The 12,701-nt window shown below is 40.4% G+C and overlaps 1 protein-coding gene across 10 annotated transcripts in view; it reads right to left on the reverse strand.

Moving 5' to 3' along the window:
- The window catches only part of PIEZO2 (piezo type mechanosensitive ion channel component 2), a 468,071-nt gene that overhangs the window by 239,066 nt on the left and 216,304 nt on the right, over positions 1 to 12,701 (reverse strand). For all 10 annotated transcript variants that reach the window (XM_053902383.1, XM_053902382.1, XM_053902379.1 and 7 more), the window contains exon 4: positions 7,969 to 8,011. In XM_053902383.1, the coding sequence (XP_053758358.1) occupies positions 7,969 to 8,011 (43 nt within the window). The remainder of the gene's footprint in view (positions 1 to 7,968; positions 8,012 to 12,701) is intronic.

Raw genomic sequence — 12,701 nt, forward strand, 5'->3', positions numbered from 1 at the left:
CCTGAGGGTGGTGCTCAGTGGGGCGAGGGGAAGGTTCTGGGAGGAGGTGGGGGCTGGGCACAAACAACCGTGAGTGTCCTGAAAGGCACCAGAGGCAGGAATGGGGGAAAGCCAATGAAACGCGGTACAAAGAGTCTGCTAAGCCCTCCCCTGGTTCTGTTGCCAGAATCAGGTCCTCACTCCTATCTTCCTTTATCCAACCACTTCACGAAGTGAGTTAGGTGCCAGGTGTCTCGGTTAACAAGACAGACACAGCTCCTGCCTTGGTGGAACTCTCAGTCCTATCAGAGGGAATTCTATGCTGGGAGGCAGCGGGTGCCAAACCCGGCGCATGAGACTCAGTAGTTCGAGAAGAGAGACTCGGGATGCTCCGTGTTAATACGAAGGTCAGCGAATTAAGTAATTGCTCACACTGACACAGAGAATAAAGCCACATCCTCCTCCCGATGCTCTCAGGGATGAGCTGGCTCCGGCTGCAGGCTCCTCCTACAGGCCACCACAGTGCAGGAAAAAGGAGACGCTGGGACCCTGCTCTCCTGCCTCCTAAGAAGCGCACTCTTGTACAGTCCCTTTCCACCCAACCCCTGAGCTCCTCGCCACAGAGGACTCAGTTCTGTACTCAACATGCAACACGCGTCTGCTGAGCTAGCACACTGCGAGAGTGTCCTGGGCACCAGGGTATCAAGGCAGTTCCATCCTTCACACACTCACAGACTTCAAGGTCCAAAGGGAGAGAGACACAGGAAGTAAGGTTCAATACAAAGTGTCCATGTATACACCATATGAGGTAATTGATCAACTATGCCCACATTTCATCCAATAAGGTATGGTACTAATAGGGCAGAGTAGAAGAATGCATGAGGTATGATGGAAGAGGTGGGGGCCCTGGGAGGAAGCCATCAGGAAAGGTTTTGCAAAAACAATAATATTTAAAATTAGAATGGTGGGTAGATGGTCTTCACGGGCTAGATGCGAGGGAGGAGCCTGACAACAGACAGGCAGCTGGTAGGAGGCTGGTGAACCCCCCGAAGACAAAGCCATGTTCTTTGAATTATGTCTACATTGGCAAAAAAAAAATCCTTGGAATATTTGTGTTTCATCACAGCAGGCTCTTTTAGGGTGATTTATATTTGAAAATAATCTTTGAAGGGGAAAGATACTTCATTCCACAATTCAAGTAGAGCATCAAATAAAGTCACATGCAATACTGTTACTAATAATCTAATTTGAGGTACCATGCTGATTATACAGATTCATTAAGAATAGGCTCTCTGCTTTTTAAGTAAAAAAAAAAAAAGGGTGGAATATCAGTACAAGATTGTTATTTTAAAATAGGCAGCAATAAGACTTCCCAGAAAGTAGGAACTTTTATTTCTTTTGGCAAGTTACTCTGCAGGAACCTATTTACTTGCTAAAAAAGTTTCTTTTTTTTTTTGCTCAGATGAAAAGTGCAGCTTTGGATAGAGAAAGCCATTTCAGACCTAGCTCAGAGCTTATTGTGATAGATATTACGAGTGCCTTCTACCTCTGTCACAGTGACACCTCTTCTTTCCCCTAAATTATTAGCAAGGTAGATTCTCTTTGGGCCCCAAACTGTGAGTCACAGTGACAAATGCCACTTCCAGGTGGAAACATTTAAGGGCCAGTATGCATTGCTGCAAGCTCTCCTTCCAGGCTTAAGCAAACTCAGAAGCGTCCTGTTGAGGCATAAGTGCCCCAAGATTGAAGCCGGAGAATGGCAGGCCACGTACAAGGCAAGCTGCCCTCTAGATCAATCTGGCCTCCTCGTTAGACTTTGCCTGAGTGAGAAAGAAACATTTGTTGGAGTAAGCCCCTGAAAATGTGGGCCATTCCCTAGCTGATACATTTGCTTAGAACATGTGGAGTATCAGTGAATTTCCAAAGCCCCACCCATATGCATCACTTGAACAGAGATTAATGAAGGACTGTGATTTGGAAACATTTACAATCATTAATTTAGACGATCTGCACAGGAAGCTGAGCTTCAGATTGAAGTCAAACTGTTAGGCACAGATTTTTTTTTTTATAATAACAACAAAAAACCCTATGTCTGCTTTTGTTATGCAAATATCAATATTGTAGCAGGGCTGAGAAGGCGGTAACGAAGGTCAGATCCAAGACATATGAACTTATACCTTTGGTACATTACAACACACTCCTATGCTGAAATCCTAAAATAAACTCTTGATATCCTCCACAGAGGGGCAATGTGGTTGTCTGCAAGGTGAAAATACACATTGTCACGAATTCAACCGCATAAACTGTGACGATGTGTATTTACTCTGAGATAATGTATATAATCACACAGATTCCAGAAAGGAAATGGCTAAACACCATCTCACAGGCAAGTGTTCCTGCAAGGAGAGCAGGCAGGGCAGATCCCTTAGGTCTTGCTTTCGGTTACAAAATGTACAACAAAGGGCGTCTTTGCTTTCTTATTCTTGGAGAAAACTTTGAAGCTTTAGCTGACTTAGTCACTTCTTTTCTTTAGATGTGGCCACTTTAAAATAATCTGCTAGCAAATAGATTGATGGACAAACTTCAAAGGACACAGCGATGAAAAGATCAATATCTCTACACAATTTCTCTAAAGAACCAGATCGCTTCATTTAAGATATAATTGGAATTACCTTTAAGAGAAAGAAGAGGTTAAACTCCAGAAGAAAAAAGCACAGCCACATTTAACAGCACTGCTCGACAGTCTTTGCAACTGTAAATGCACAATAACCTCCAAAATCAATATTTGTTCTATATTTTAAAATGCTTGATGCGGGGTGCCTGGGTGGCTCAGTCAGTAAAGCGTCCAACTTCGGCTCAGGTCATGATCTCAGAGTTCACGAGTTCAAGCCCTGTGTCGGGCTCTGTGCTCACAGCTCAGAGCCTGGAGCCTGCTTCAGATTCTGTGTCTCCCTCTCTCTCTGCCCCTCCGCAGCTCACACACTCTCTCTCAAGAATAAATAAAACATTAACATTTTTTTAAATGCTTCCTGCAATGCAGAGAATACTCCCTGTGCATAAACGAGAAAACATAGGATAACATAGGAAAACACAAGATGACATTTTAAGGTGACATCTAAAGATCAGGATGATCACCCAGCTGAGATTACACGTTAAACAATAAAGTATCGCGCTTGATATATTCCTTAACAATATTTTTATCTGCACATTTGTTTGGAAGTATAACAATTTTAGGGAGGCATTGCAGCATGGACTTTATACTGCCTAGTTTTATTCAGATAAGAATATCCAATAAGATGGTGACTGGAGATTATATCCCCAGAGCTATAAGGACATGAAAAATAAAACAACACAACACAAAAGAGACCTATAATGAAGAATTTAGGGTGTTTTGGTGTAAAAATCTTCATCCTTGGAACCAGGCAAACCTGGAAATGAATATAGGTGAGTACTAATGCAAGTCAATGGCCATGACTATATGGGTAATTACTGGATTTCTTGAGTTTCTTTACCTGTGAGATGGCAACCACAGTCTATGGTGGGGGGACGGGTGTCAATAAATAATGGCCAGTTGCCTGTTTTTGTAAATAAAGTATTATTGGAATATAGCCATAATCACTGTCTGCGGCTGCTTTCTGCTAGAAGGCAAAATTTAGAGGTAACAGAAACTGTATGGCCTGTAAAATCTGCAATATTTACTATGTGTCCTTTATAGTAACCATTTGCCAATCTCTGGTCTGTGTGGTTGCTATATGGACTAAAAATTATTTAACATAGTGCTTGGTACACAGTAGCTGTTTCTTTAGATCATTATTCAAGTAAGGAGGGAAAGGTTAAGGTCATACAAATGTGTATGACAGAAACACACAGAAAATGTTTCAACTGCCAAATCCTGTTGATCAGTGAATCCTTAATCATCTGAGAAGAAGCTCTTGCCCAAAGTGCTCTTGCTTCATGTAGTTGACAGCAAAGATCTTAACCTGTTCTTTACTCTTATGGGAAAATGATGCAGGATAAATGCAAATTAAATGGGCAGTGAGATGCCATTTCTCACCTATCAGACTGGCAAAAATCTCAAGTTTGACAGCATGTTCTGTTGATGAGGCACTGGGGAAATAATTACTCTCCTGCATTGCTAGTGGGAGTGCAAACTGTCAAAAGTCGAGAGAGTGAAACTTGGCAAAATTAGCAAAATTCCATATAAATTTACCCTTTGATTGTCCTTGGGAATCTAATCCCTAAGATAATCTGGCAAAAGCACAAGTGTGCACAGGGTTATTCATTACAGAGTTCTTTTGGTAGAGCAAAAGACTGGAAATAGCCTGAAGGTCCACCCACAGAGTACTGGCAAAGAAAGAGTTGAAGCAAGTTGCTTGTGATCCATTTTCCCCTGAATACGAAGGAGATACTGGGGTTGAGGGAAGAAGGTAAGTGACCTGGTTTAGGTTCTGTGTAAACATATTAACTAGATCACCGGGCAAACAGATTAATTAATTAGTTTTTCTTTCGCTAGGAAGAGAGTCCTCATCAATGGAATGTGTCAAGCAGGAAAGCCCTGGTTCAAGATGTTACAATAAACAAATCTTCAATCCATAGATGGATGAGTTATGACTCTGGAGAAGGTCACATTTCTTAGGCATAAAACTAGACATGTTGCAAAATCAAATGCTTCCTCCTACATGAGGGGCTTACAAATCTCATTAGAAACCTCAACTATCACTCTGGGTCAAAGGGGATAGAGCCGGTATGAAAAAGGACCTGACGAGTCACATGGGCTATCCTGGATTTCTCCTTACATTACCAGTGTCCTTTGGTCATTTGAATCCCTGAAATGATTAGTAAAGCTTGATACTGGATAAGATCCCAGTCTCATCCTTTGTGCTGGCTCATCCACACAAAGGAGTGCCACCGGCAGGTTCATGGAGTGATGAATACCTATCGACACTGATGGGGAATGATCTCCACAATATACTCTCAAAGTGTAGAATAATGGGTATAATATGCCACTCTTCATGCAAGATAGGGCAAGGATACAGATACACATGAGGACTGGCTTGCACGTGTGAAAATAAACACCAAAAGGTTAAACCAAAAGCTAATAAACATGGTTATTGTAGAAGGAGGAAGGCGTGGGGCACAGGGGAAGAAGATGCATGTGACATTTCTCTGCAAACACGTTATACATATAAAAACAATATAATTGGTACATGGAGATATATACATGCAATGTATTCAAAAATGAAATGTTAAAAATCCATTGACATTAAAAAGGTTCTGAAACAAATGAGCCAAGTTATATATAAAAAGTTAGACTACAATCACATAGAAAAAAACCTTAAGCAACTTTACTTTTACTTTTCATTCTTTGATTGCACATCCTTAATGTAATACAGAGTTAAGACAATGAAAATTTAATTAATTAATTAATTAATTTAATGTATTTATTTTACATTTTTGTGTTTTTGGAGAGAGGGAGAGAGCATGAGCACGAGCAGGGTGGGGGGAAAGACAGAGAGGGAGAGGGAGAGAGAGAGAGAATCTTAATCAGACTCCATGCCCAACACAGAGTCCAAGCCAGAGCTGGATCTCACAATCCTGAAATCATGACCTGAGCCAAAATCAAGAGTTGGACATTTAATCGACTAAACCGCCCAGGCACCCCAAGACAATGCAAGTTTTAAAGACTTCATTTAACATTCTTAGTATGAATTGTAATATTAGTGTATTATTTTTAAATTATTTTATATAATATTTTATGTATACTATATATTATACATATATACATTAAAATGAAATAAGTTTTGTTAAGAACCAAACAAAACTTTATTTTTCAGTGAAAAATAAAATAATGTATGAATTTAGGGTATTTTTTTAATTAAAAAAAAGTATTTTCTACCTCTAACATGTATTGAATAAACTGCCCGGAAACAATGATGGTCTAGAAATGATGGGCATCCCAAGTATTTAGATTGTGATTTCAAAATACCACTCTCCACAAAGAAAGTAGGGCTCCTTGGAAGAATGCGTGACTCCGGGTCCGGAATACCGGATGGGGTTGTACATAGAACTGTACTAGGAACATGGAAACTATAAAAGACTGATGGTCCTGTGTCAAAAGGACAAAAAGCCAAGGTGAAGTTGTTCCCAGTGAGTGAAAGGGAACATGCTGAATTGACATGAAATAGAATGAATAGAGACACAATCCCACAAACAGACAAATCCAGAACGTGAGACATTCTTCAAGACAACTGAAGATTTTCTTGATAAGTCAATGACATGAAGAAAACAAAATGAAGTTGGTAGGGAATTGTTGTCTGTGATGTAACAACAAACAGGAATGTGTGTGCTTCAATAGCACCCTGATTCAAACCAGTATCTTTAAGATGGCATTTTTGAGATCATCAGGAAATGGAAGCGTTGATACCAAGGGCTTTTTTTTTTTTTTAATTTATTTATTTTTGAAAGAGAGAGAGAGTATGAGCTGGGGAGGAGCAGAAAGAGAGGAGACAGAGAATCCCAAGCAGGCTCTGTGCTGTCAGTGCAGAGCCCAATTCGGGGCTAGAACTCATGAATCCCAAGATCATGACCCGAGCCGGAAGTCAATTAACCAACTGAGTCACCCAGGCTTCCCGCCATGGACTTATTGTTATTTGCATTTGGTATGATGGTATTATGATTCTGGAAGAAAACACCCATTTTTTTTTTTTTCAGAGATGTATCCTCAACTTATGTAGGGAAAAAGTGACACGATGTCCGAGGTTTTCCCTAAAATAGACAAGAAAAAGAAAACAGACAAAAGAAGTATCCAGCTTCCCACTGAAGCTGGATAATGACTTTCAATTTATTATTTTCACCCCTTTGCTTATGTTTGGTGTTTGTCATTAACATGAAAGAAGAATCAAGAGAAAGAAAGATACTTTGGGAAAAGACTTCACACAAAATGAAAGAATGATAGGATTTTCCATTCTCTGTTTTAAGTTGGCCCATGATATTTGCCTATCTCAAGCCAACCTCGTGCAATAACCTTCAGAATAAACTACAAAGATTTACGGGGAGACCAACAGCGATGGTGCTGATTTTTGGCGGAAGTTTAAGTGGAGAGAGAAATAAATCTCTGAATCAAATAACAAATGATACGGGAAATGCCACCATAGTTAGCCTGGCGAGGAGCTATTCTTATTGTCTCTTGCTAACGGAGAAATGCATTTTAAAGTATTTTATTATTTCTCTAAGCATTCTGGCAGCTTGATTAATACACCTAAAAACACATTTCCAATGTGATAAAAAGAACTAGTCAAAATCTGCTTTTAGAGTAAAAAATAAAATAAAGTCACTTTCCTCTATTCCAATAAGTTGTACCGACCTGGGAAGCTCCATAATAGACACCAAATGAGAGACGTCTGTCACACAAGCTGCCCCTCAGTTCCAAGGCAGGTTGGTTAGCAACCTTATTAACCCTACCTCTACTTTGATGGTATAATAAGTCCATTTTGTTTTCTTTTGCGGAGATGCTGGTGTGGGAGTGCTTTTAGCTAGGAGAGACATGATCTCAGCTTCTAACTTGCAGCCACTAAGATCTAACAATTGTGATGATTGGAAAGGTGTCAATATCAATGTACATTTCTTTGTGCTAAAACTGTACAACTAATGGGACACGAGCGGTGATAAAGCTAGAAAAGAGCAAACGACTTCCCATAATTCTCCATTTAGACAACTCACGTTTGATGCTGTTTCCTGATTTAAGAGACATTTTCATATAAATTCCTCCATCTGATCTCCATGTTCACCCTGCAGGCTGGCAGGAATTTTATCATTCAAAGGGCTACTTTACAAGGAAACAGAGGCTCTGGGGGCAAAATGATGACTTCCTCATGGGCATAGAGTCCCTACAGCAGTGGTGACGAGACCACTGATCTGTCATCAGTAAATTACTTAGAGTGAAATAGGACAGGAGAACCGAAAAGTGAAGCCATGCTAAATGCTGCTTACCTTTCAAAGCCAATCTGCCGAAATGTCTTTTCCCATGTTGAGCCTGTAAACGAGACGAAAGAACATAATTAACTGATGTACCTCAAGCATGCAGTTAGTTTTGTCCTCTTTTTGCACACCCTGGTAGATACTTGGCTTTACAGTTACATGGGATGAGTTTTCCCTCAAATGCATCGTTCCCACCGCCAGTCCCCAAATGGCCCTTTTAGAGAACATTCCACACAACGAACAAGTGACAAAGCTCTACCTCCCTTTCCTCTGGTTATACTGTAGGCCACAAAATCACACTCTAAGAGTCCGAATGCATCAGAATAACAGGAGTAAACCTCTCCTGTCTAAATTAACGCAACAGCATCTTGTAAGTTGTAGTCTCTAAAATTCAACTTTTAATTTCATGTGGCACATGGAAAGCAAGATGGCGCCCTCAAGGTCTAACTCATTAAACACCAGGCCTTTATCTCACCAGTGTTGAAGCACAAGGATGAACAGTTCTTTCTTTTTAAAGCTAAACATTTAAATCAGAAGTCTCTTGCATGCAAAACATACTGTTTCCAGTGACATGATTTAAAGAGTAGTATATCCAAATCCATAAAAGAACAGCTGGGCTTTAAAAAAAGATTTTCTATAATATTTTTCATGTAATAATTCTTCCCTACTTTATAGGTATAATAATTTCCTGAGAACCTGATAGACAGAAGAGTGCTAAATTTTTGTTTTTTATCAAAGACCACTTTAATAAAAACTGCATTAATAGAAGTTCAGGGTTTGTACTAACTCATGGTTTGACAATTTACATGAGTCAGTGGCAAATACATTTTGAGTTCAGCACTCACTCACTTAGCCCTAAATTCGTGAGTTATGCTTTGCATTAGCTTGTTAATCACAGCAGATAATCACTGCCCTTCTGTACAACTGATTTCTGCAAACAGGAAACGGGAGATTCAGCACTGGGTCTCCAGAGGCAGATAAAGTCTACCCTGTTTGTTTTCCCCCAAGTCACAGCGAACTACGATGGTGCTGTATCTCTTTCTGGAGAATTCGGCTTCAGATGCTTTACTGTCTGGTGGCAACTCAGCGTCTCCTAGGGTTAGGCTTCCTGGAAAGGCAGGGGATTATACAGTGGTTTCCCTGGGCCCTCTCTGAAGACTGAGTCCCAAGAGAGCATGAATATGATGTTTGCCTTCGGTTCATATACTTGGTTATGACGAAGCATTTTAAACAAGTATTCTACATAATAAAGGACTACATTTTTGTTATGAATTATGAGCACACATGCACACACACACACACACACACACACACAAAGATTTAAAGCAGATTCAGGCTTATCTCTTTGGATGAAGTCACTCTTATCCAATTGAATTCCAGTATGCTTTGCGGAGTAAAAGTAGGAGTCGTGGAATTTTAGTTAACCAGCCCAGGAATGTCCATGGCTCCTCATCCAGGGGAGCAGGCCCATATGAATGTCATCTGTCCTGTGAGTCACAGGCAATTCAAAATCCCTATCTCAGGAATTCTTGGAAGACAATTATCCTGCCCCTGAGATACTAGCAATTAAGACCCTGGCAAAACATAACAGAACCTGAGTCAGAAACCACATTGTATTCAAAGACAGCTGGCAACAGCCTGGCCCAAACAGAGAAGTGGGAGAGATTAAGAGTCTCCTGCCAAGTGAGAACCAGACAGTCTGAGCTCAGACCGAGTGGCAAGGGTCTAGGGGAGGCTGAAGGGATTCATGAGAGGGTCCGGACGCTATTCTCGTTGACTTGCTTCCGGTGAGAAACAAAGCACCTTTACATTTTTTTCTATATTTTCATTTTTTTGCCCAGATCTGCTGCGTGCATCCCTAAACTCATTTTTTAAATACATTTTTAAGAAAACTCCCCTTTTTAATAGATCTATTATCTATTATCAGGCTCTATTATCTATTATCAGGCTCTTAAAACATGAAACTTTAGTTAAGAAATAGGTTCCAGGGGCACCTGGGTGGCTCAGTGAGTTAAGTGTCCATCTTTGGCTCAGGTCAGGATCTCGCAGTCCGTGAGTTCAAGCCCCGTGTCGGGCTCTGTGTTGACAGCTCAGAGCCTGGAGCCTGCTTCGGATTCTGTGTCTCCCTCTCTCTCTGCCCCTCCCTCCCCCAAAAAAATAAACTTAAAAAAGAAAGAAATAGGTTCCCTCTTCACATTTCTTAGTAAACTCACTCAAATAAGCAGAACAAGATAAAAGTTTTTGGTGCAAGACTCCCAGCACTCCTTGGAATAAGTTTTCTTCAGCCACTCAACCAAGCACAATAGAGATGGTTGAAAAACGACTTCCTTCTAGTGGCTAGATACTAACTTAATTGATACTTTGAGCATCTTACCTACAACTGGCATTCATCATTGTTTGCTGTGGATACTCTACTAATCATCTTACTGTGTTCGTTATACGACCGAATATATTAAAATACGGTTTCTGCCCTCCAACACCACATACCCTGGAGGTTTGGGTTTTTATGTCTTTTGTGAGCACTTAGTCATGATGAAATGAGAAACACACAATAAATGAAACAGACATATCCAGATCCCTCTGGCACCAGGAATATTTTTGGCAGCTCATTATTCAGTTGTTGGGGAATTCTTTTAAAGCCATTAACCATGTTTTACATGGTAAGGTAATATTATTCTCCTTTGCTGGAGCGGTCCAACAGGGAGAGAGAAAAGTAGGGAAAACAAAAGTAGCTGGCAGACTTCCTCGATTCAACACTTTTCAAATGAGATTTATAATATGGAGAAGTCTAAAACATGTTCCATTCTTCAAGGGAAAGCAAAGGACAGCAACAACAAAAAGAAAAATATATGGCGTAGAATATCAGATACAAAGCCTAGGGGCATTTTTCCTTTCTGATTGTAGATGGAGTCAGAAATAATGAATTAGGATTCTTTAGTTCTAAAAATCGCCCTTGATAGCACCAACATCCAACAGCAGAACTGAAGTCTGGAATGGGGTATGACAGCGTCCAGAAGCTGCAAACAAACCAAGACTCAAGGCCATTCAGTCTGTACAGCAAGTTCCCGAATCTATGCTGTGTGTGCCCAAGGTTAACAAAATGCCCTGTAGCATCCTGCAGCACAGACTCTTCAAGGGGGGCACCACCATGCAGAGAAGTGCAGGACATTTCCTCCTTGAAGAAATGAATCAACCATCGCTCCTTTACAGAACAAACAAAACACCATCCATTCTCTCTCTCCCTCTCACCCCCATTTTCGAATTGGCATCTGAAGATCCAAGTTCCCGTTCTTTCCATAAGAGAAAGAAGTTATGGAAACTTCTTTTCTTGGGAACCATCTTCCCCAAGCCAAATGGGTGGGTTCTGCTGGGGCTCCCTGGCCCAGGAGGCAGGGAAATCTAGATTTGGGGCCACAGAGTCAACGTTCTGAACTTCCTTACTAATTGCTTTGTCATCCTGTCTTCTTGCCTTTCCATCCTTCTTCACCTTCCTTTCCTTACTCTCCTTGCTATCATTTGTCTCTCACCCTGATCTGGCCTCAATATGGAATTTAAAACAATTTTTTAATTTTACAAAGTTTTCTGTGTCTGGTTATTAATTTCAGAAGCATGTGAGAGCCTCCAGTAGAAGATATATCATCAAACACCTTCCCGTATGATCTTTCATCTAGGACCTGTGAGTTTCCAAAACTATGTTAATTCTGTTTAGCACTCAGCATGACCCCTAGGAGGGCGATTTATACAAATATACATAGACAGAAGGCCACACGCCAAAATGTAACCTGAAGATGATGGGACGGGGTCGATTAATTAACTGAAAGGTCCCTTTCAGTTCGTAATTTTCTGTTTTTCATAGACGTCAATTTACGTCCTTCTGTCATAAACTGGTCACTCGCTTTATTATGTTTCCTCAGCGATTACTTTTATCAGTCATTCTTTCAATCTGTTGCTCAATTTCCAATACAAAAAGAAAGTAACATGATTTTTCCTACAGGCTTCGTAATGCACTGGTAGACCTGGTGGCCATATGGGGCAGAGATTTTCTTCCAACTGAACAGTTTTAGCCCAAGTATGTCTCAGATGTTGAGAGCCACTTGAACTTGGACCTACACCTCTGCTTTTTTTTTTTTTTCCAAAATAATTAGCAGAAAAGGACTAATAATTCATAGAAGTGGTAGATGTTTGCCAGCACATTCCTATAAAAATGGAAGTACTTTTTATATATCGCAGGGGCCGCCAGGCAGCTGAACGTGTGGCCTGGCACAGAATTCGGTGATCAAACACAAATACCAGGAAATTAGACCGCTTACAAGTTTTCTGGTGGAAGCTTCATTTACGTTATTTTTAACTCCTGAGAGATGTTCACATCTATGCCACAAGTCAAGATTGTACCATGCATCTAACGTTGAACATAATGTGAAATTCTAGGAGAAAAATAGATTCTTCTCAGTTGGCCAGCAGTGACAGTTCACTTTGCAAATATGAAGATGCTTTTGGGTTGAACTGTAGCTAAAAATCTCTTAAACCACAGAAATGGCTGTTATAATGAATGATATGAACCCAAGTAATGCAATTTTCCCAGCCACTGAGCATGCCTGTAGCACTCTGGGTTACATGGTGAGAGATCCGTCAAATTTTCGGCATCCTAACTCCCAGATGAGATTTGCTATTAATTGGTTAAAAGTCATTGTAAAAGATAAAGAAAAAAAATTCTTCACCATCCCTTATTTAATAATTTTCATATT

This window comes from Panthera pardus, unplaced genomic scaffold (assembly GCF_024362965.1).
Source record: "Panthera pardus isolate Hobbes unplaced genomic scaffold, ASM2436296v1 HiC_scaffold_15, whole genome shotgun sequence".
NCBI lineage: Eukaryota > Metazoa > Chordata > Mammalia > Carnivora > Felidae > Panthera > Panthera pardus.